General features: G+C 38.2%; 1 protein-coding gene across 5 annotated transcripts in view; it reads right to left on the bottom strand.

Moving 5' to 3' along the window:
- EEFSEC (eukaryotic elongation factor, selenocysteine-tRNA specific) overlaps positions 1 to 25,493 on the bottom strand; it is a 218,333-nt gene that overhangs the window by 118,491 nt on the left and 74,349 nt on the right. For all 5 annotated transcript variants that reach the window (XR_012669203.1, XM_048857350.2, XM_075130308.1 and 2 more), the window contains exon 5: positions 3,165 to 3,806. Coding sequence is in view for 4 of the 5 variants with exons in the window: in XM_048857350.2 (XP_048713307.2) it covers positions 3,165 to 3,806 (642 nt within the window). In the remaining variant the exon portion in view is untranslated. The remainder of the gene's footprint in view (positions 1 to 3,164; positions 3,807 to 25,493) is intronic.

Here is a 25,493-nt window from a genome sequence, read left to right as displayed (position 1 = left end):
ATACAGGCCTAACACAGATGACAAGCTGATGACTTGACAGTAGATCCTCACTTGTAGAACCAATTGGTGTTAGTAAAGAGAATGATTAATGCCCCCACTTTCTAAAGCTTTTGTGACAGTTCCATGACTGGAAAAAGGTACGACATCTGCCACCCATCCTAGCCCACAGTAGTGCTGTTTTAAAAGTTACAGGGATATCGGCTACAATTCACGAAGGATATCCGTTTCAGAGATTACTACACTGGTCAACTGATTTTAAAAAAGTAGTCACTTGTCTGTTATTTGCCAGGAAAGAGAAAAAAAATGAATAATTTGATTAATATTATTCAATTTATTTACAGAGCTGTCTGGATAGTGCAATATATGGTAATAATTTTACAACTGATGGACAAAATTCAAAAAAGTTATTCATAAAAATTGAATGACCAGGGCTAAAAATTGCAAGATATCAGTTAATCAACGCGTACCACAGATATTCACTGTAGCTTCTGTGAATATTATATAATTGTTCAAACTATTTACAAAAGTATTCATAATTCCCTTTGTAATGTAAGGGGAAATAATAATAAATACTGAGCAAAGAAAGTTAATCTGAATCCAGATCATTTCAGTTTGAAAAAAACAACACAGTGTGGGCCCCTCTAGTTTGCTCCAACTCTTGTTCTCATTAGTCTTGCTAATATCCACATTCAAGCAGAAAAGTCACAGACAAGCCAGGTTTCTCTGGCAGTTACCAATGCTACCGGCAGTAGGAGCTTTGCATAAATTAAAAGTTCTAGTAGAGGTGAAGGAAGTAATTTTTAAAGTTGAGAAAAGGTGCCAGAACATAGGTGCCAATAGAGCATAAATGGAACAAGACAGAACAGAAAAACTGGTATTAAAATATACAGATGAAACAGAAACATGATCTATCAAATCCAAATGTCAGAAGGTAGGGTGCTCTAGTTTGGGACTGCCACTATCTACTGGAAAGGAAGACTAGCTATTTGAGAAGAACGAAATGCATATAAACCTCCAGGTCAAGATTTTGAATACTGACTAGTGATTCTGGGTTCCCAACTTAAGATGGCTCAAAAAGGACCTGATTTTCAGAAAGTGCTGAAAACTACATTCTTTGAAAACTACACTTCTTCAAGGAATATCAAGTTGGGCACTCAAAAACTGAGGCATCCAAAAATCACTAGCCATTATTGAAAATCTTGACCTCCAGATTTAGTAGCGAAAGCATGGGGGAGAAGCAAAGTGTCCCTGGAAAGCAGAAGCTACAACAAGGAAAATACTACAAAATACTTACTTTTACAGTGATATTTGATGTCTCAGGGCTTGTCTACACTACTGCCTAAGCTGATGTAATTTACATCACTCAGGGGTTTGAAAAGCGATGCAAGTTACATCGACCTAAGCGCTGTCCACACCAGTGCTAAAATCGGTGGGAGAGCATAGCTTCTGCCTCTTGGCTGAGTTGGAGTAATTGTGCCTACAGGAGAGCAATCTCCTGCCAGCATAACACGTCTTCACCAGACGCACTACAGTGACACAGCTGCATCGGTGCAGCTGTGCTGATGTAGCACGGAACTGTAGACTAGACCTCAGAGAGAAAAGGGGAGGAGAGAATTACAGATGAGTAGCAGTAATTGCTTGTCTGGATGTAATTAATAGTCAGTGCTTTAGAGAAAGAACCTCATTAATATGCATCTGTTGCAGATTACAAAGTAAACAACAACAAAAAAATCAAAAATTCGGTACCACAAAATGTACAGTGACATCTATTTTCATTAGTGTTTAGCTCTTCATATAAAAATATGGAAAATGTATTGTACAACACCTCACTATAGCAGTGTGCTAAGAAATGGGGCTGAGACTGCTGCAGATTGTTTTGTTAGAATGATTAGGTTTTTGTATTACGAGAATAAAATTAACAATTCTCTTCTATAGTATAAGTTAACAATATAATAATGCTTAGCAATTACATCACATTTTTACATTTTCAAAGCACCATGTAAACACTACTGGTTAACATTTACATTAACATTGTTAATAAAAGGGTAACTGCTTAAAAATGTATATAATTACATTTCTAGAGCTCCTTTCACTACAAAGAATTCCAAAGTGTATTACAGGCACTATATACAAATGGTTATCCACCCATTACTGAAATGCAGCCACAACTTAGGTGGACCCCAAAGCAATACAGCAATAGTTTAATACAGAAAGTAAAGAAAAACAACACATAGGAAAATGAAGGGCCTGTAAAATAGTCACAATGTAATTACCCAAATTAAATCTCAGTCAGAACAAATTTCTTTACTCTTGCAAAAAGTCCCATGTATCTTTAATGACAGGTTGTGTATGCACTGTGACATGGCTTACCATATGGTGTGTGTGACATGTGCATAATATATAATATTCAAGACCCCATGTACTCAGTGACAGGCTTGATCTAAGTCCTGTGGCAATATTTCTGTATGCTGTAGCACTCCAGTGCAGGCAACAGGAGATTCTGTGGTATGTTGAGATAAATTTTAATCACTGAGGTTCTTATTTAATTTAATATGAAAATTAATAACACAATCAATAGTGTTCTTTAACCTGATATTAATTTCTACTTATTTTATGCTGCCTCTACATTTTTAATATTCAACGTACTGTACAATTTTGGTCTGAAACTACAGAATAACTGTACTATAGATGCCAGAGGAAGCAGAGGTTTTGGCAGCTGGGTAGAGGAGAGTTGGGGCTCCTGGGAAAGGATGGGAGGCTGTTTGAGTTTGCGGACAAACACACCAGCTAAACTGTTAAATTGATAAATTGTGAAATAGTTAATGCTGACAATGAAATTGAGACCATTAAATTTCTAACTTACATCCCCTCTTCCCCAAAAGGGATGGTGCTGTTCACACCCTTCTCAAAAGCGATAGTTTCTGAATGACTTCAAGCTGAGTCAGGAAATACTGCATCAGCTACGTACACATCTTTCACAGATTTTCTTTGCAAACAAAAGGAGTACAAAACTAAATTTTTTAAAAAAGGAAGCAGGAATTCTGGAGCATAATTTGGTGAAAAACTCCATAGCATCTTGGTATACTTGGGATCCAGATCAAAACATGGACTAATTTTTTTTTTTTTTTTTTTGCCTGCATAAAGTACTAAGAAATATAGCTTACCCTCTCCACTTGTCCTTCCTTATGCTTCAATTTGTACACTTTCAGCTTTGGAAGAAAAGTCTCAACATAGTTCTTGTCTTCCATCCCTTGAAGCAGTACCCCATGGAACGCCAACCTGCAGGTATTTGCATGAATATCAGTATCCAGCTTGGAGCCAATCACAAGGCATAATTTAGGACAAGTCACAGGTTTTTCAAACTCCAGTAAAGCCCATTGTTGCCTCGGAAGCTGCCCTTCTCCTGTTTGGTCATTTTCCTTGTTTTCCTCTGAAGATTTTGATCCCTTAGATAAGTATTCCTCTTGATAAAGATATTCCTTTGCAAAATCAAAAGCATTCTCCAGGGGTTCTTCGCTGAAGTCAGCAGGAGCTGTGCTGAAGAACATCACTCTTCCCATGACTGTTTCATGACCAACTGTGATGTGAAACTTGGCCTTGGTCTGAAGAGCACCACGGAAATACTGGATTTTCTTCAAGGAGATGACAGCAGCATGTATGGTCTGGAGAGATTCTGGAGTACAGATTAGACCTCGTTCTAGCAGCTTGGGATCAAACTGGGTCACACAGACGCCAACTCTGTCACCCTGCATGGCATATGTTACAGGAGTATGGAACATCTGCATAGACTTGACTTTCTTTGTCACCTGTTTAGGAGGAAACAAAAATAAGAAAATTAACCGTATTTATATTTACCTGCATGGAATGAGCGTCAAATCACCGTGTATCAAGCCCTGGCTCTCTGCTGAAGATTCACATCATCCAGAAGAGACTGAAATTTTAAAAATGGAAAGCAATCAGATTAATAATATATTCACAAAATTACCTAAAATGAACCCTGATATGATTCTCCCAAAGAGTTTTATTTTCGTCTTCTAGAATGTAAAATCATCAATGCTCGGACTATCTTGATGTGTGTGTCAACTCTGCGGATGTGCCTACCAGAAATCAGCAAACCAATGAAAATTTGGTTATGCATGTGTCATGGAATAGCTGATTTTTCATCTTTCTATTTATTATAAAAAAGTAGTACCCTAAGATATCATCAAGATGTGTAACAGACACCTATGTAACTACATAATTTTATTTTCATTACCCTTTTTTTCCCTTACCCACCTCTTGTTTCTCACACTCATTTATTGTATCGTATTAAATCAGATTGTAAGCTATCCAGGGGTAGGGGCCCTCTCTTACTATGTATTTACACCAAGTCGAACACAGTGAGGTCTTGGAAGGTGCCACCACAATACAAACAATAAAAGCACAGTGCCAGGCATATTGTCTGCACTTATCTAATAATAAATATTAATCCCCACATTCATGCATAACAGTGTACAAAACCCCACATCAGTTTGAAATAAAAATATACATTCAACTGGACTAACTGCCGAACGATTCAAATAAGCCATAGCTCTATTTTTAAATATTAACATTTATTCTGACATGAACATGGACTGCTCTAGAACCCTGTGCAGGTAAGGAAATTTGCATGAGAATCTTATATTAATAGAAATGAGTAGCACTTGAAGACAGGCCCCTTTAAATAACCTCTGAAGTTTAACTGGAATCACTCTCAATTATAGTATATCCACATCCAAACTCTCTAACCATGTTTAGTCATGTGATAAATAAATTGTAATAGCAGCAATCATATTCTCTTCTATCCAAGTTTTTGTGCATGTGTGCTCATGCATGTGCCTACTTTAGTAAAGATTCATCATTCTTCACAGCCTGCGTGAAGTATTATTACATCCATTTGATAGCTGGGGAAACTGAAGCACAGAGAGGTTACATGATTTGCAGAAGGTCATGACATGCCAGTGGCAGAATCCAAAATGGAACACAAGCTACTATGGACCTTATTAGAGTTTAGAAAACTATTCACTTGTTCTGACGCCATCCCATGCACCAAGCACTACACAATACTCTCTCTCTAATGTCCTCAAATTTCATACTTGATTCTGGTATATTTTACTTTCATATTAACATACACATGTATATGCATATTAATATAATATTTAGTATTTTAAACATTGTTCAAATTTTCCCCAAATCCACAATGAACAGCTACAAAAGAAGGTAGTGATTTGACTATATTTGGAAAGAAATGCTTCTTCAACAAATATATGAAGATGCTCATTTCAAGAGTTTAATGCAAGAAGATGCTGGAAGTTCCAGATTAGACTCTGCAGCTAAGACTTTCTTGAGTCTACAGCTTTAGCCCTCATATTAAAGAAGACACCCCTGGAAACATTTCTGAGAAATAAATGGTGGAGTTAGTTTTATTAAAAACATATTTCAAGTTCGGGGTGTTCCCCTCTACTCAGCTGATAACACCATCTTACTCACTGACATTCACACACAAAGGGGCTATCCCACTCACTGAGGGTTTTCCCTGAAATTGATAGAGGATACTATATCCCTTTATGTTTTAGTTAGTCTTTATTGATGTCCTTCACTGCTAACGAGCCATTAAACCACTGCCACCTATGTCTCAGAGGTAGCATTTTTTTTCTGGTTCTATGACCGACTAGCAGCAGTGGACACCCAGATGACGTTCAGCAGATTCCATTTAATGTCTAGTACTTAGCCCAAACTCCAAATTACTAATGGATCATGTAAACAAGAGTATCATTTGTGACTCAAGTTTATGGGATCAAGTTGTCTGAAATATCAAATAATCCACAATTTAGGAAACTTCAAATGTAGAAAGAAAGACAGAAAGACAAAGAAAGAAAGAAAAAGAAAACAACCCTGCACAAAACAATCCAGCACAGACTTGTGTTTATTTAAAGTGAGCTTGGGGATATTGGCCCAATAATTTACAAATTAGGCATGGTGCCTGTTACATTTCATTTCCTTGATATTATTGATCTTGGGGAGCTCATGATGGTTCCCATCATTTATAGATACAGTTTATTTACCATCTCATTAGCCGTTTAAAAAATGTAAATAAAAAAAAAATCACTATCAGAAGTTTGACATTCATAAGCTTATGGTTGTATTAGTAATTTCAATTCAGCAAGTTCTCAAACAGAAAAAAAGAATGAAATAAGCTTTTTAAGATCAGTCTTGATTCAGCCTGATCAGGCCAAACCAGTTTAATTTAATAATGTTTCATTTTGGCCTACTCTGTGTGTTTTCTAAATGATTGTTTAAGAATATATTTTTCCAGTTTATGCATTAACCCAGTATGTATCTGCTTCACACACTTACACAAACAGACAACAACAGATCTGGAATATCAATTAATTCTTTGCAAGTAACTCTCTGGTTTTGACACAGATTTAGATGCTGGAACACATATACAGTATAATAAAATAAACAATATTTCTCTCTTAGATACTACTCTTTGTCCTTAGAACTCAAAGTACTTATAAGTTATTAGTCATTTTACCCTTTGTAGGGGGGTTACCTACCCAGAACATCAGAACACAGCTCTAAATTTTGACGCTTCCAAAGTCTGTGCTCTGAAAAGTAGATTATCTTTCCTCGGTATATAATGGATTGTATAATTAATGTGGCAACAAAAATCAGTACAACAGGCCTCCATTCTCATGATCTATTACTGCTTTTCTCCCCGTTCTCCTCCTCTCTGTAGAGCTGCAACAGAGATGTCAGCATTTTCTTGCTTTGTACCAAATGCTACTTTGCTATTCACAGCATACATACTATTAGCACTCATCTATCATACTCTGTCATATTTATGTTCCTGTTCACTGCTCAACTCTGGCAAGCACATCAATAAGCTGCATCATCTTCCACCTGCCCATCCCACTGTCTTTTCTCTGATGGGACTCAGCAGATCTGGGTTCTATTTCCAGCTCTGTCACATACTTACTGCGTGACCTTGTTTGGGCAAGTCACTTCGGCTCAGATGTTCAAAGTAGCCTCGTGAACTCATCTTCATTAACTTTAATGGAAGAGGTGTCTAAATTCCATAAATGCCTTTGAAAATTGAACTTGAATCTCTGCCTCAGCTCCCATCTCTACAACAGGGATACCATTTCCATTTTTCATTCTTTGTCCTGTCTACTTAGATTTCAAGTTCTTTGGGACAGGGACTGTCTATGAGTATGTACAGCACCTAGCACAATGGGGTATCAACCTTGGTTATATACTAAATAATAATTCCACCCCTGCAAAATACCAGTAGTATACCCACCTAAGCAGTATAGTGGTCTGTATTATTTCTATGGTACAAAAGTAAGAAACCCACCTGACTAGGATCTGTAGATGTTTTTTTCAAATGGAGAGGGAGAATTCTTCAGTTGCCTCAATGTGTCCTCTTTATTTCAGCTACCTAATATCACACACTTAAGTTTCTGGATATTCCAAAATAATCTTAACACCACAAAAGTAGACCAAGTAGATAGGCACAGTTATGGTGCCTGCTCTGGGTGCACAAGTGCAGATTGTGTACACATAAATCAGTCGCCGAGTGCCTAAAAGAGAGGTCACGTCTGCAGATTTGGCTAACAGTCTGTATTGCAAGAGTGCAACAGGTGAAAGCTACTTCCAGACAACCACTCAAAGAGCAAAAATCTTCCAGACAGCGTTCCAGACTGTGCGGTGACACTGAGAATCCATTCCTACATTTGAAATCTATACAAAGCACCTGTCTAGCCACAATCAGAATCAATCATTCTGACGGGTCATCTATACGGCTCCATACAAAAAGAAGTCTTTTTTTTTTTTTTTCCAGTTGAGTAAACAGGCAATGCTAACAGTGAGGAGATTTTTCAAAACCAAAAGGAAAATAGAAACAATTCAGGGGGGAGGGATAGCTCAGTGGTTTGAGCACTGGCCTGCTAAACCCAGGGTTGAGAGTTCAATCCTTGAGGGGGCCATTTAGGGATCTGGAGGAAAAAATTGGGGATTTGTCCTGCTTTGAGCAGAGGTTTGGACTAGATTATCTCCTGAGGTCCCTTCCAACCCTGATATTCTATGAATTCCCCATCAACCCCAAGGCCTCATCAGTTACTAAAGTGAACGGAGCAACTCAATCCGTCTAAGTCCCATTCCATAGGTAGGGTTTCAATCTCAACCTTAGACTGGCTGCTAATCTTGTCTGGAGTCCTTATTAATTGTTTACTTCTACTGGAAAGTGCTGAGTAAAGTAAAGAGGGCTGGGGGCATTGCAGAGGAGAAGGAAGAATGACTCACGTAGAGTAAAAGCGGAAATGGGGAAACTCAGACCAAAATAATGGAAAAGATGTAAGTCCTACAGCCCTAATTTTGTTTGGCCAAAATTTTCAGCTGCTGGGAAATAAGAACCCTCTTAAAATAGGTCAGTCATGAGTGAAAAAAGGAAATATTAGGATTTTATTCCTTTTTAAACAAAGCAAAAACAGAAAAAAATATAGCCGACACACAAGCTATTGGGAATCACATAAATTATGTATCCTCTCACCCTTGGTTGGAGTCATATTCATACACAGAAAGGCCATTTGCAAGCTGTACAAAGATTAATATTGTCTGGGTGCACTGGATGCCTGGCTTCTAATCAAAAACAAAAGAAACAGCCCTTTTCAGACTAGGAAAAGTTATTGTTGCAGCCCTTTTCAAATCAAATGTCACATCTATGCCTGTGTGTTTCACTGTACTACATAGGATGTGACAGGGAAGAGAGACCAGAGAGTATAAATATAAGTGAGAAACCCCTTCATTAAAAAGGCTAATGACCTTAACTGCTGTCTGCTGGAAACACTGTAAGTAGTGATATCAAAGCCCATGCTAAACTCTACCTACTATTTTGCTTTCAAACATTTTTGTGCACAAGACATGTGCATAGTATCCTTTCAGCCAAGCATCCCAGACAATGTTATCTATCTAGCTGGGCTGACAGGACAAGACCTAGCAATTATCTTCTACATCCTTCACTTAATCAAGCATTTGATACATTTTCACCTATCCCACATCATTCCTGGCTGCTATCTGTACCCTCCTTTTCCCCTTACCCACCATCTCCCTCTTGTTCCCATCACAATCATATTTACAGCACAAATGCTGAGGACAAGTAATTGTGGGAAAGATGAGCAGAAATGTATACAGTTAGTGTCAGATAAAAAACAGAACAGTTTTTGAAGATGTAAGTTCAGAGCAATGAGTCCACAGAACAGAATTTGAAAATGGCACCTCATGTTACCAATTTATACTACCTTGGAAAGGAAAAGTCCTTCAATCTTTCATGTGGCAGCGCAGCCAGAAGACTTACTGACTTCTACAGCAGTGGTCAGAGCGAATGGACTTAAAAGAGCTAACCTGGTATTCTTTTATCCCTATCATTTCCTATGTTCCTCGACACAAAAATAGCAACTGAAGCTTGTAAAGAGAATCATATAACTACACAAATTTATGCACTGAATAAGCCACGATATATTAGAATATTCTTCATTGTTGAACATTCAGATTTTAAATATCCCACTTTAAAAAAAAAACTAAGCATTTAAAAGGACATTGACAAGGACTTTTTTAATTTTTTTTTTCAGTCTTTGTAAAACTCTCTTACAAGTTCATCATCAGAAGCATCTTGCAGGGGATTCCAAATAATGCAGAATAAAAATTGCAGGAATGGGAAAAGATTACTATTTGCCTTTGTGTACATAAACTATATTAACTTGAGATTAATTAATTAACTTTAGATCATCATCATCATATATTATATATATATATATACACACTCACACACACACACTATATATATATATATATACACACACACACACACACACTGACACACATGCTCTATATATTATACATACACCCCAAATAAACTTAAATGGTTAGGCTTAAAATGTCTGACACTCAGAAAACTAAGTATTTCATTACAAGAAGTAGAAGAAAGAGGTTTCTGTAATTTTTGTTTTATGCAATGTATTTAATATTTTCAAATTATTTTCCATTAGATCAGCAGTTCCCAAATTCTGGTCTGCAGTGAACTGGCTAGTCATATAGCGCTGGCTTCTCCTCTCTATTTCCAAATGTTACATTAGATTAAAAAGCTAAAAATACATTAAATACTTACTGGTACTTTTCAACTTAAGCAATTGCTGTAATTGCTACAACTATGTTTGAGAATCCCTGCATTAGACTATATACAATGGAGTAATTTTCAAACTGTTCCAGGAAGTTTTAACAGTATGGCTCCCATTAATCCATTTGCTGCTTGTCCTCTTCTCCGGTTTCTGTGCTATAATGGAAATAATATTTTATTGGAAAGTTAGCATCTCACATTGATAGACCAGGTATATCGAGTAGTCTGGTAGGTGGTTTAAGCCACCCCACCCCTCCATGTACCTGGTACTTACCCATATATTTTCTCCATTTATACTGGGTATCTACTTCCAAATACTAGGTTCTTATTTGTGTACCTGAGGGCAACAGTTAAGTCCATGATATCGCACACCTAAAACTGTGTCCATAACTTTACCTCCTAAAGTTCTCTTCTTCTTGGTATGGGGGTACATGGTAAATGGATCACGAAGGGGAGGAACTTAATTGAGCATAGCATCTCTGCCTGTCAGCTGGGCTCCAACACTGCAAGGATAGAGCACATGGGGATTGGTTTCTTGCCAAAAAAAAAAAGGGGGGGGTTCTGTTTGGTGATGAGGAGAACTAGAGTTACATCTCATTCTAAAGGTCAGAAGCTTTAAATCATTCTTTTTCTGTTGCCTGGGCAGAGCAGAAATATCAATAAAGTATTTTGTTCCATCGCACTCTTCTTCTTCTTCCATATAGCTTGGGTAGGTAGCAACAGCTACAAATTTATATCTAAGTTTGATATCCAGCACATTGCTGCAGCAGTGAGCTGGTGAATGTCCTTCAAGCCCCCAGCAAAAGAACGAAGGGGACATTCAAATATGGTGTGCTCTATTGTTTGTGCCTGGTGATCACAGCCACATACAGGTGTTTGCCTCATTTTCGATTTAAAGAGGGTTTGTCCACATCTCCCATGAGATGTCCTAATGAGATTCAATCTGCACCTGTCTTTCCGACATAAACCAAAACCCGGTGGTTCCTCAATAGGATCAACAACCAGCTGTTTGTTTTGAGTGCTCGAAGTGCTCCATGTGACTCTTCATTGAGCCTCAGCATCAAAGTTGGGTGTAAGGATCTTAATATGGTTCCATAGAGGGTTGCGGGATTTTAATCTTGTGTTTGGTGGGATCCTCGTATTTGCATTGACATGATTAAGAAAGCAAGATGTGATTCGTAAGGTCCGTGGACTGGAGCCCCATGATGTTCCGACCAATCTTCTAATAAACGCGCCACAAGACCTGACCTTATCGCGGGTGTTCTTGAGGTGTTGTCGAAAGGTCAAACTGTGGTCCAGGGTTAAGGCCAAGATACTCTGAATTAGCTTCATGGCTAACACTCTCACCACAGAACTGCACATCAAGTTTGGCATTAGCCATTTTATTGTTCAGATGGAAAGCTGTTAGCATGGGGTTTTTTTGGATTAGGCCTAAGTTTCCAACATTGGAAATAATCAGCCATTGTGCTAGATCTCGGGTTAGGGTGCAGCTGATGGTATGGAGGCTCGTATGCTGAACAGCTAGGACAATATCATTCACATACATGAATTTCCTTGATTCCGTCACTGGTATATCCACAGCGTGTAGATTAAAAAGTACTAGGGCCAGGACAGAGCCCTGAGGGATGCCCGAGTTAAGAGTTCTTGGTCTACTGATCTGGCCATTAAGGTGTACCTTAAAGCAGTGGTCCCCAGTCATTGCTGCCAAGAGGCAGCATCTCACTCTGACCTGAATTGATAGAAACATTCTTCTGTAGCTTAGAAATACCCCAACATTGTTTTGTTCAGGGACTGCAGTGAATGGCTAAATCTCATCTCTCTGTTTTGTCTGGTCCTTAAAATACAAACCTGGAAAATCTGAAAAGGACCTGATAGGCACTTAAGACTGGGATTTTGTTTTCCTAACACATATTCAGTTTCCCTACATAAGGGATCTCCAGAAATTATAATATAGCTCTAGACTTTTACATATTGTGCTGGGCTTTATTACCACAGAAATTACAAAAGGAAAAGATCTATTAGACCATCCTGTCCATCTTTCTACAAAGGAGATTGCATCGTACATTTTGGAGCATTTTGTCCAGCCCCCAATGGTTTGAAAGCCCTGAGCAATAGAACTTTGAATCATAAATTGCAGCCAATTTTTGGCAAAATCAATGGAATTTGTTTGGGATTTTATTTGTTTTCCTATTCCCAACTTTGAACCTTTACAAAAAGCATGATATGTTTTTAAGCAATGTCAGCCTCATGATCTTCATGACAGTAGCAGAGAGAAGAGAAGTGAGGGGGGGGAAGGACAGTTCAATAGGTCCAATAAGTGGAAAGTTATTTTAATCCTCTCCCCTGGAATTCTCGATCTGTAGAAACATGGGGAAAAAAAAGGGAACAGTATTGGGTGTAACTTTAAAGTTAGCCTTTGCTGTATGCAAACAATATCTGTAAACATGGCTAACTTGGATACCATTATAATTGTTACTACAAACTTAGCTCATAATGTTTCTAAATGGTGGCACAGAGGGACTGATTGTATCTCTCACTTTGTAAATTAACAGGCATGTATTGAAATCTTACATCCCTTACAAAGAAAGGGTTTTTATTATTTTTTTAATTTAGATTATCCCATTAACATTCCTAAAGCGTTATGTAGAAGTTTATAAAAGGGGTTAAAAGGGAATTGGAGGAAACCCATGCATTCACATATAAATAAAAAATGCAAGGCAGAGAGACATTAAAAGCACCCAAACTGTTCAGCCCTTAAGATAAAAAATGTGTACAATATAAGAAAAGAACCTGTTATTTGAAGACCAAAGGAAAAATCCACTAAGATTTTCAAAGCAGTTTAACTAGAGACTAATAGGAAACAGGATAAAAAAAAATCCACTAATGACTTTTTCCCCTGATATGTCAGAGCTTCTTTTCCTTTATTTATCCAACTTTCATTAAGTTATCAGTGTTCCATATGTCATAGCTCTTAGCTTCTCTAGATAAGAACCACAGCATCCTGCTACCTCCCCCAGTGCTGTGACTGCATCTTACTGATACTACAGATATAGCAACCCAGCCCTCCTGTAACACAGGTGGAACCACAGAAGACACAGTAAATAATAAATACTAATTCATCAGATAAAAATTAATGGGTTATAAACATACCTAAAGTTCCTATGCATAAAAGGGTTAAAAACTACAAAAAGAAGATACCAATTTAATGCCCTGGGCTCCAGCCAAGGGTGAAGTAAGGAACAGGCACTAAAGACCCATGCCTACAGCGGCAGCAGCAGCTTCTGGAGCTATAGTTTTACATGCAAATTTGAGTTTTCTTTTTTCTTTTTTTTAAATGAGGGGAAGGGGAGATTTTTGAAGATATTTAGGCACCTAACTCCATAGGAGTTAGGTTTCTAGATACCTTTAAAAATCTGGCCCTAAATTCATAGGCCTCATGGCAGTGAAGAAAAGCTTGAAAATGTGACAAGAAATGATGTCTGCTTGAATCTGCGGACAACCTGAAACAATAACTTTGAGAAGTGAAAACTGTGCTACGCATCTCAATGGGGTATTTAATCCAAGAATCCCTGCTGTGGGGGACACTGACAACATCATCCCAGCAGAGGACTGCGTGTGTGGATGGAGGAGAGGAATGCATGAAGACCCAGCCCTTGCATCCAAGCACATCCACTCCAGTTGTTGGGGTAAGTCCCGGAGGATCCCACTACCATTGCCTCTTTGAAAGAGGAGCAGCCCTCTGCCACCACCATTCCAAGTAGGAAGGAGGCCATGAAAAGCTTCTGCCATCAACCTGATGTCAGACCTCATTAAAAGCTCTGTAGCAGGAGCAGCATTCATGACCCCACTGTACATGCTGTATATTCAACATAAATAGCAAAAACTAGACTAAATGTAGATAACTTTCTCAAAAGTAATGTGAAAAGGGAAATTAAAAAAACCCCACACAATGCATACTTAACCTGTTGAACTCACTGACAAGAGTTTAGAAGGTTAAAAAATGATTTGACAATTAAAAGATAAAGAAAACATCCACCATTATGGATTTAACATTTTATAACTAATATAAATGCTCCTGCATTAGGGAATAAGCAAGGGGTTCTCAAACTGAGGGTCGGGACCCCTCAGGGGATTGCGAAGTTATTACATGGAGGGTCGCAAGCGGTCAGCCTCCACCCCAAACCCCGCTTTGCCTCCAGCATTTACAATGGTTTAAATATATAAACAAGTCCTTTTAATTTATAAGGCGGGGGGGGTGGTGGTGTCGCACTAAGATGCTTGCTATGTGAAAGGGGTCACCAGTACAATAGTTTGAGAACCACTGGCATAAGCCAGCCACTAACTGACAGGAATTAGGATAAAATTTCCCCTATGGGCAGGTTATTTCATAACTTTCCATTGTGCAGTCTCTACAGCCTTCCTCTGAAGCATGTGGAATGGGTCATTGGTGAACACAGGTTGCCAGTCTAGAGGAACCACTTGTGTGATCTGGTAATTTCTATTTTCCTATGAACTCTTGTTTAATCTCAAACATCTAATTTAAACTCTGATCACTTAACCAAATCCAGAACTGTACCTACCTTTAACCAGATCATTTCCTAAATCCTTCTCTAAACCTAAAATATGTGAGTTTCTCTCCTTTGGGACTAGAGGTGAAAATGTATGGATATCAGAGAAGATTTCTACAGATCCACAAATGATGATGCCATTTAGCAACAAAAACAAACAGTTCCTGGTTGAAGGCATCAAGGGACAACTGGAGCATGAATTCATGGGTGAGTCAGTCAGGCCATCCAAAAAATCATTAGGTTAGCTTAAAAACATGAGCTATTTTTAAAAAAATTAAAATTGGGTTCTTATTTACCTTCTATTTTTGAGCTTTTCAGGTTCACGTTTTCAAAAAAGCAAAACAAACACCCCCTCCCAAAAGCTGAGATTCTTACAACCACCATGTGATATAATCACCTGATTAGCAACTTAAGAAAAGCACACAACTTGCAATAAAATCACAAGAGTTGGTAACACTATTTATAATACAACCACCATGTGATATAACCTCTTGCCCCAAAACCTAGATCAGAGAAGGCCATCTCTTCTCAGATAATCAAGGGCAAAATGGCAGGTGGGACCTACTACAGATTGGAGAGGTTATGATTGTGCTGCTGTGCCTCAATAACGCTTACTTTGTCTCCAACTACCATGTATGGGGTGGAGAATATAATTGTGGATAAAATGTAGTCTGCCCCTCCTGAATTACAGGTAAATGAGCAGAAATAAGGAGGGAAGAGTTTCTAGTGTTCAGTAAAGTCACATTATGACTGCAGTGCTGTCAGTGTAATCCTATACCATAAAATCTTTTAGGAAATTCACCTCTTTTGATCAGATGTTTCAGATCCTGACAGCCCACATTGCAACAGTGGGATAAAACACCTGATAGACCACACACCATTAAAGGAGTTTGTTAAAATTCCCTTATCACAAGCACAGAATCAAAAAAAGCGCTGGCTGTCCAATAAGCTAATGGCATGTTCCTGATCTCACTTTAATGCTGCTCCGCTTTAAAGGTGTAGTTTCTGTTTAATGTCTCTATATTCTGTATTCATACACGCCGCATCATTGTACATACAGTGCTACACAAGTATAAATACATATTTCATAAAAAACATTCAGGTTGCAAAGTCAAACACTCAAGAATTAGGAAATGCCGGAATTACAGTTGCCCAGGCAACTTTAATTCACCCACTGTGTGCAGAAACATATGATATTATGATATAGCCTTTAATTCACAATCACATACTGTTTCTTTCCAGCAGAACCCCTGCCTTGTTCAGTACACAGTATGGATGGTGCTCACTGAATGGGCAGCTACTCAGTATTTCTTTTTATCCTCAGTATTCAAAGTATGGACCCATTCATTATTTACCGCACATCATTCAAAACCCTATACTGAATTATTAATTTCCTCATGGGCTTTTCTAGAATGCTCCTATCATAGTATCTTAGTTCTTTACAAATGCTAATGAATTAGCGTTCCCAACACCCTTGTGAAGTGAGGTGGTGATATCCCCATTTTATACGTGGGGAACTGAGGCACAGAGGTTACAGGCAAAATTGTCAAAAAGTATCAATTAATACTGGGTTCCCCATCTGAGAAGCCTAAAGCCTGATTTTCAGAGTACATACCATTTTACATGTTCACAGCAGAGCTCCGACTGACCTCAGCTGCAGTTGAGAATGCTCAGCACTTCTGCAAATGAGATCCTAGATGTCTCAGGATGTACATCCAGAAAATGAGGAACATACAAGTTGGTTTAACTGACCTGCCTAACTGGAGACTCCAGTTCTCCAGACAAGCATTAAACTGCCTCAGCCCTGAGGTCATCCTTTCTCTTCCACCAATCCCCTCATTCACTATATACATTCCAACTCCTGCAACAAATGAGGCTGGGATCCAAAACACAACAGCCTCCTTCACTATACAATCCTAATTTATTCCCAGAGCTTAGCTCACCCCGTGCACTCACGGAAGCACTTGTCCTGTGGAAAAAAGTCTTATATGACAATATCATTAAGGACTGTATGAAAACGCATGCACACAAGAAGCGAATTAAAGTTGCCATTAATTCTGCCATTTCATAATTCTGAGTGCTTCACTTTGCATCTTTAGCATTCTTTAACGTATGGTGGCGTGTTTTTAATGTAATTTCCTATGGTTTTTTTTTTTAATCAATTGGAAAAAAAAGCCAACCTATGGAATTATATTGACCACCCACATAGGTCATCAGCAGGGTTTGGATCTTTAGATCCAACAGCACACTACTCTACCACTTGAGCTAAGAGTAACTGTTAGTGGACCTGCCACTAAAGCGTGATGGAAACAAATACTTTGCCAGTGGGTGTCACAACTATTTGGTAGTCAGCAACTGAATGCTGACACTCAGGAATAATGGATTCCATTCCAAGTTCTGTAGGTAAGCGTGTTCTAATGGTTACAGACTCTTCTTCCCTTGCCCCGTTCTGCTCCTATCTTCCCCTCCCCAGCTCCTGCCCCTGCCCCTCTGCTCCCCAACCTGGCTTCTGCCCTCTTCCACCGCTCCTGCCTCTCACCCCTCTCTTGCTCCTATCCATGTCCCCATCTTCTAAATCCTTCTCCTGTACCCTCTTCCCTCCCCAGTTCCTCCTCATCCCCTGCCTTCTCTTTTCCTCACATCCTATATTTCCTCGTCTTCCTTCTCCATACTGCCTGGGCATCTGCAGGGGAAGCACTGAGAATGTAGAAGAGTAAGAGTCCCTGATCTCAGTACTGGCGCCTGGTGACAAACCAATGCCTAGCAGACCCATGCTGAAGCCTGTTCCATTGTTCTGTGGGGACAGGGCATGCACAGTCTGATCAGTACATAGAAGTTGGGAGGGGATGGTGCATACTCAGTGCAGACGATCTTTGGAGAATTTATCTCTCAAACTTTAACTCTCTACTGATCACGTGCAAAGTGAGATTTTTCAGAGCCTTGTGGCTTGGCCAAATTCGGGCAGATTTTCATGGGGACAGCAAAAGGCACATTCCTAACAGTAAGATCCTCCCCATCTGTCAAATTCCTCATCTCTGTTCTAAAGCATAAAAGCACTAGACTTTCTCAACTAAATGATTATAAGAATGCTTTTTTAAATGTATTAAACTTTTTCCTTTAACTTGTTCTCGAACAGCTAAACCATTTCAGGTGAAAAAAACTCACTCTGAGGCACACACCCAGCATGGAAAATTTCAGTCCAGAGTCTTCTAATAGAAAATGTCAGGCAACCTTAACTATAAGCAGTGCTACTTTCACCACCTATAATTTCTTTGTAATAGAATGCTCTGTTTTGATAATCTACAATGTCAGTAAAAGCAGCTGAGATTAGTATTTTTTAAAGTAATGTATATAAAGCCATTGTATTTAATCAGTAATCAGCATGGAGAGTTCCTTGTACTCTGTATTTATTAGAGCTGTATTATAAATAAGCTTAACATTTAATACCAATTAAACCTCAATTTATCAAAATTGGTTTTCAAGCACATATTTCAGAAAGTCCCCCCAAAACAACACAAAGCCAATGCAGGATGATGGGTAGAAAACAATGACTGTGGAAATTTGTTCTTCCAATGAAATAAACAGAATTCCTCTTTTTCAACTGGACTTAGTTTTGGAACAACAACAAGACTTTCATCTGAAGACTTCAAAGTGATATACAAAAGAATATATCACAGCAAACACAGGGTTGAAAGGTTTATAAAGAAGAACTCTTCAACATGGATTTTTTTCCTCCTTCCTCTTTAAAGGAGATTTTTGTTTACTACCAGTTTTTGAAAAGAATCAAAAGGGAGAAACTACAAGCTAAAGAAGTAAAACTTTTATGTGTAAGCAACATTTGGAGCTTTGTAAGAAGGATGGTTTAGGTAGAATATGTGACATGTAGCCCAACGTGAGTAATATTATATCTCAAATAAAAATCAGCCCATGAATATACATAATCCAAAAGGTAATTCTCCCAATCTCTGAAATGTAATGGAGCCACTCTAGATCACTGAGGCATGAATATTTACCATATTCAGGCTTTACTGCTCTCGATCTGGGTTCAATTTTGCAAATTAAAATGAGGGCTGTGTGGATAGAGAGATTAAAGAAGAGCATCCCAAAGCCTGCCTGTTTCCTTGGTGTGGTAGCAGTGATCTGGTTACCCTTCTGTTAGGTTATTTCTTTTTACTTAATGGAGTAGGTCAGAACCAATTGAGAGTGGAGAGAGGAGGTCATTATTAGGTCATAACCTTGGAGTTAAAGGCTCACCAAGGAAAAACAAACACAGAGTGAACATAAAGCTGCATTTAAAAATAAAACCTCTAATGAAAAATAATATTTTCAGGTCTTTTCACTTCTATTTTGACAGGTCAGGGTTCTTGTACTCATTTTTTCTTCATGGGCCAAATTCCTCTATTCCGTCTTTAAAATAAACTTGCTATTAAAAGCTTTATATACATAAAAAGATAAAAATTCTGAATAATTACAGAGCAATCACGTTGACTTCATCAGCTGTAACAAATGTTAACATTTATCAGTGGCAATTTGTATGCAATTTAACAAAATATTGAACATATAAATACTGTACTACACAGCATTATAGTACGATGCAGCATCAAATACAATATACATTACTATGCACACAGGTGGACATCAATACATATCAAATTATACGGTGTTACATCTGTTATGTTCTTTCTGCTAATTCCAGCTAAACCAAATGCTAGGTCTTTGCTAACTTAAAGTACTGGAAAAAGGAATCAAGCACCATTTATGGAAATGTATACTTTCTGCAATAATCACTGCTAGTTTATGGAAGTAAAAACAATTGGTATACAAAATCTTCCTTCATAGCTCTTTGCTTCTGAGTGATTTTTTTTTTAAGTGGCAAACTCTGAAGAATGAGATTGAAAGTAAAATTTTCACGATTAGTAGATCATATAATGCAGACGGCGTAAATTAGCCATTTTTAAAATATAGGCAGCAGAGCCTGGAGTAAAGAACAAATGAATTTATCCCCTACCACCACTGCAAATACTAAACTGTAGGAAGTGCACAGAAGCACCGGAACAAAGTTTGACATAGCAACAAAAACAATTTACAAATGCACACATACCTGGTGGAAAAAATAGTCAGGCTTACAGTAGTAATTTTTCATGATTGCACACACATGGGGGGAAAAAGAAAGCAACATATTCGGGGTAAAGAAGAAATAATAAGCTACAACCTATAAAGAAGCTGGAAATAGCTGAAAGCCAAAATGTAATATTCATCTGCTAACAAAAAACAGCATTTACCATGGGGAGGCAGGATGTGATGTCTTACGAAATACAACAAATTCACACTTTTTTGCCTGTAAGTTACATCCTGGTACCAAAGGGTTACTGTGCTTTGAAAACCCGCAACAGCAGCCTTAGTAAACATTTAATATTTTTCTTTCTGCTTTCTTAAAGGCCCCAGATGTGCTCTTGCAGATCAAAAGAGACCAACTTATAAAGTTAAACAAAATCATAGGCTTTTGTTCCGAGGCATCGTTGCTGAACTAATTATTCCTGGATGTTGTTTAATGAAATAGTGGTGCCATATATTAAAACAGTTAACAGGATGAGTTGCATGAGTTATAGGAAAGGTCTGATCTGGGATTATAAATTTAACTTTTTCTTCAAAGGAGATGAAACAAACTACTCACAACTCCCCAGCACTTTCTGTCACTGGAAGACTAAAATAGAGGCACCAAAATGTAAGAAAGCTGGAACATAATTCTACATTTTTACCTTTCCCATTGATGATAGAGAACTGAAGAGGGGAAAATTCATAAACTCCCAAGATTTCTTCCCCTGACTCAAAGACCGTTTGCTTTGGTTCCACATCCCCCAAACTGACAATCTCTCAAAATGTCATTACAAACACGAGTCAGAATGAATGAAGCTATGGAAAAGTCCTGGGAGAAAACTATTTCTTTTTACACTAAAGGATTAGAAAAAAACTAGACAGGTTTTCTGTCCTCTTAAACAACCCATGGGTCGTAATTATTGTCCCCATCAATAAGTATTTTTATTTTAATTACTCTACAAACAGATGGACAAGGAGATATGCATGCACTAAGTTCATTAATACAGTTGGTCCTTTTACAAAATATAGCAACGCTGAACCAGACATTTTTAAACTGAATTATTTTTGTGAAACGTTTTTATTCTGCCAGGTTTACATGACAGACAAAAAGAAAGCCACTAGAGTTCTCCCATGGACTTCTAAAGACAGGAAGGGAACTGTTTAAAATGATGGCTTTCATATACCAAACAATACACACTTCACTTCCCCAGTTTTGTCTCTTCTGTGTTTGTGTTTTACAGCCTGACACCAACCGACCCAACACTTGCCACGTAATTAACAGACCTAAAAGCTGGAGATGCATACACTGATCATATTAGACTGGATTAGCCCAAAATAAAAAGTTCAGGGGGTCTTGACCAAACTGCACCACAGCTAAACTGTGACAGCTGCTATGAATTTGTATAGACAGTGCCCACACTTTTACTGAGAAAGGTCTAACACACAAAAACCTACAGAAACCTAGGAGATCATAAAGGTTCACCTAACAGTGTCAGGCTGTGTAACTGTATTGACTTGCTATGAAGAAAAAATCCTCTCAGTTGTTTGCATAAGCTTTTTTGATTAATTCACGAAAACAGTCATCCCTCTCCCTGTCGCCCCCGACCCCCAAGACAGTGAGTTGTGACTTCATTGCATCCAAAGTTATATCATATGATGGGGAGGGAGGGGTCCTTAAAAACTAGAGTATAAAATAAATAGTTCATGCTATGTTGCACAGCATGTACATTCTGCCCATTATAGGAGCAACATACAAATGCTAGATGTGCAGCTCTACACTAGTATCTTAACACATCCTCTACTTGCTTAAATCTCTAAACAGTCATCAGAAGAACAAATTCTTCCATCCCCTCCTTTTTTGTAATCCTGTTGATTTAATTTTTTAAGTCTCAATCTGACCAAGATTCAAACAAATCAGAGCTGTGGCCAACCTGCTTCAGTATACTCCATGTTCTGTGCAAGACAGCAAGTTGCTTTCTTATTTAAAACAAAATCTGTCCTGTTTTCCAATATAAACTAAATGTTTTAAATTGAAATAAAATCCTTCTTCCCGGTTTTTCATGTTACGATGATGGACAGAGGGTATTTAGGATTAAACTGATCAGAGAATACAATGTATCATAGAAGCAAAACAAATCAGAGATGGAAAACACCTATTACACTGCCTCATTCTGAAGAGGGAGTCAAATTCCATTTTGAATTATGGTTGGTGAACCAAGGTATTCATTTAGGACTCCATACTCTACAGCAGAACTCTCACTGATGGCAGAGAGAGATTTGCAAAAAGATCAAGAGTGGAATATGGCCAAAATATTGGGGAGGGGTTATACACAATAGCACCCACTATGTGCTAAGCACTTTCCAAATGCTTAAGGTTGGTCCCTACTACAATAAGTTCTGAGGACGAAGAAGTAGAAAGAGACCTAGGAAAAGGGGGGGAAAACAGTTGGCAATTTAGATAAAATGTGCATATAAATCAACTTGATTCATTATAAGTAGCATAACAGAAGTGGGTCTTTAAGAGGGACTTAAAGGCAGGCAGGCTAGGGGTGTGCAAATAGACTCAGGGAGCTCATACCATTGTTCGGGGGCTACCTTGAAGAAGTCATGAAGGTCAGTGTGTGAAAGTATGACAATGCATGGATGAAGTTGAGAGCACTGACAGTGTGGAGATAAGGGGAAGGCTGGGGAGAGCAACACAAAGCATGACAAGGAACAATAGGTAGGAGTGGCAGTATTAGGTAGAGCTTTAAAGTTAGTTTATGTAGATTCGAACATTCCGTTCCTTGTTATAACACGAATAATTTTTCTGCCATTTGTTTCTCTCCCTTCCTTACCTGTATCTCCTCTATTCTTCCCTTTTTCCTTTTTCCCTCTTTCCTTCCTTGCAGCAATTCCCAACTCTCCCCATCCAGTAGACTTCACAACCATTCCCTATTCCAGCAGCCAATGATCAGCATTGAAATTGCTAACACTGACATTTCAAGAATCATAATTAGGCTTCTTTGTTAACATTCCAAAGAGATTGTGGGTGGGAGAGCTGACATCTCCCAGCAACATTGCTTCAGGCTCTTTGCAGATTCAGACCCTTTGCAGATTCAGACCTACAACATTGCATCAGTTATATCTTCACAATCTAGAGGGCCAGTGACTTCTCTTTTTTCAATGAAAGCCAAGATTATGCAGAATCCAAATATGCCATGTAGGCCACTAAAATATATCAGGTAGGCTGAATCCAGTCCTCGGGACATTTCTGATCTAATCCATTACCAAACCAATGCAGAACTGTTCCTTACTCAGCACATTTTCTAATCCTTTGGATGTTTAAAACTACCCTGGACAAAAGTGATGGAGCTTCCACCATACCTTTTAAGGTACCATTCCATGATCAAAAAGAACTAATTGCCAAAAAGTTTTTCAGTTTTATCCCATTGTCAATAGCTATTATAATCCTAAACAGCTCCTCTCCCTTTGCTTATACATGGATCTGGTTTACGTACTTGAAAAATGATGCAAAACGCATCAACATTTGTCTTTTGGTACATTACATGTGTTACAATTTTATGTACCATTTTTATAAGAAAATTATTCAAAAAAATGTCTGGCACAACAAACATTCTACAAAGGCAGGCGTATCTATGTGAGATGAGGTACAAAACTAAAGATACTCAACTAGCTTTGCTCACTCTGACAATTACACCAAAGGAAACATAATATCAGAAAGTGCCTTTAAAAAAAATAAAGACAGCAATGACAAAAGGCAACAGCAAGCAATTGAAAGATTGCAACACTACAGAACTAATGAATTATTAGTGCCTCTCTCTTATGGTAGCTACATATAACAGACACCACTGCAGCAGCCATCATATCTCTGAACTTTTCCTCATTAGTTGAAAACAGTCCTCTTCTCAACAACCAAAATAGCATTTGATCTAGTCTTTGATAGTGGGGCTTATCTCAGTGCAAACCAATGCTGAAGACAGACTCACCATCCAAAGTATTCTTTACATGCAGTAGCAAGACCACGGCATATCCCAGCTAGATTCTGAGAAGTATTACTATTACAGGCATTTATATAAGTACCCATCACAGTGGTGTCTGAGTGCACTTGCATGGCTTGAAATGAGGAACAGTTTTAATATAGGGGACAATGTCATTAATATAGGGCAATGTCATTTGGGAAAATGTATTACATTATTGGAGACACTCACAAGGAAGTCAAGAGTGAATGTGGTTCATTCAAAAAAAAAAATTATTTATTTTTTAAATCAAGACGTAGGCCAGGTCTACGCTAGGAACTTTTGCTCGCATAGCACAGTTGATTAGAGAAGTGATTTCTGGTGAAATTTCTATACCAGCAAAAGCCATAGTGTAGACAAAGTCATACAAGCACAGAAATGCTTTTGCCAGTATAGCTTATTTTACTCACCAAACCAGTATAAACTATACTGTTGAAAGCACTTTTTTTGCAGTACGGTTGCATCTAAACTAGAAGGGTTTTGCTGGCACAGCTACACTGGCAAAAATTGTAAGTGCAGACTAGGCATTAGATAAACAGACAATTAAGAATGGCTTTTCATTTGGCCAGAAAGCCATGTCTCCACAGCCTGCCCAGGTAGTCAGCTGCTCATAAAAATAAGGAGATCTAACTTCAAGCCTCATCAGGATTAAAAGACAGATAAAAATATGGAAGGAAAGGAACTAGTGTGCATACTGTTTTCCTCACAGGACTTCATGAGTTGAACTGGGGAGGGAGAATGAATACAACTTTGTCAGAGTTTAATTAACTAAAACAGCTGCTGTTAGTCACCTTTCAAGTTATTCTCCAGCCTTACTCAAAGGCAAAAGAGAGTTGTGCGCAACTGGAGTGTTCCCTGTTCTGTCTATACCATCATCAAATATTACATCCAAAGGGGATGCAAACAAAAGTGACACCTGTTTTTCTTCCTGAAAAACGTAGATACCACTTATTGCCTTCAGGGTTTTTTATTTTATTTTATTAAACTGGCATAAACAATATACTGTTCGGAAATAAACCCTTTTTATTTTCTCCTTTTAAAAAACATTTATTACTGTCAGATAACCCAAAAGATGTTAACACATGTAGCCAAAACTTAGGATTTGCCAAACTCAATTAAATCATTACGTCTGGTATGCTGCCTATGGCAAAGGCCAATACCTGTTGCTTCAGAGAAAGATGTAACACACCACTAATATACTTGACCAATTGTACAACAATGTAAATGGGGTGGTAGCTGTGATAGTCAAATCGCATCCCTGAAGAATGGATTCCGATTGCTCTTACCTTAGCATAACTACAGACGTTACTGGTCATAAAATAACATTCTTTTCTGATATCATGGTGATCAGCACTACAAAAAAAAAATGAAACAGACAGATAAATCCAGCCACATATCTGATGTTCTAACTTGAACCCATAAGGTAAGAAAATTCAGAGTTTAAGCTCAAGCTCTGTTACTCCCACTTTTGCTGGGGCTCTTCAAAACATCCGGGGTGAAACAGTCATTCTGCATGTGCACACCTTTGGATTAAGAATGCCATAAAGGAGCTTAGCATTATATTTGAATTGCCTGACTCTTAAGAATTTCAGTACAAACTCTTAGCTAACCTAA

The sequence above is a fragment of the Caretta caretta genome, chromosome 7, assembly GCF_965140235.1.
Source record: "Caretta caretta isolate rCarCar2 chromosome 7, rCarCar1.hap1, whole genome shotgun sequence".
Lineage (NCBI taxonomy): Eukaryota > Metazoa > Chordata > Testudines > Cheloniidae > Caretta > Caretta caretta.
This window is presented reverse-complemented; position numbering and strand designations above follow the sequence as displayed.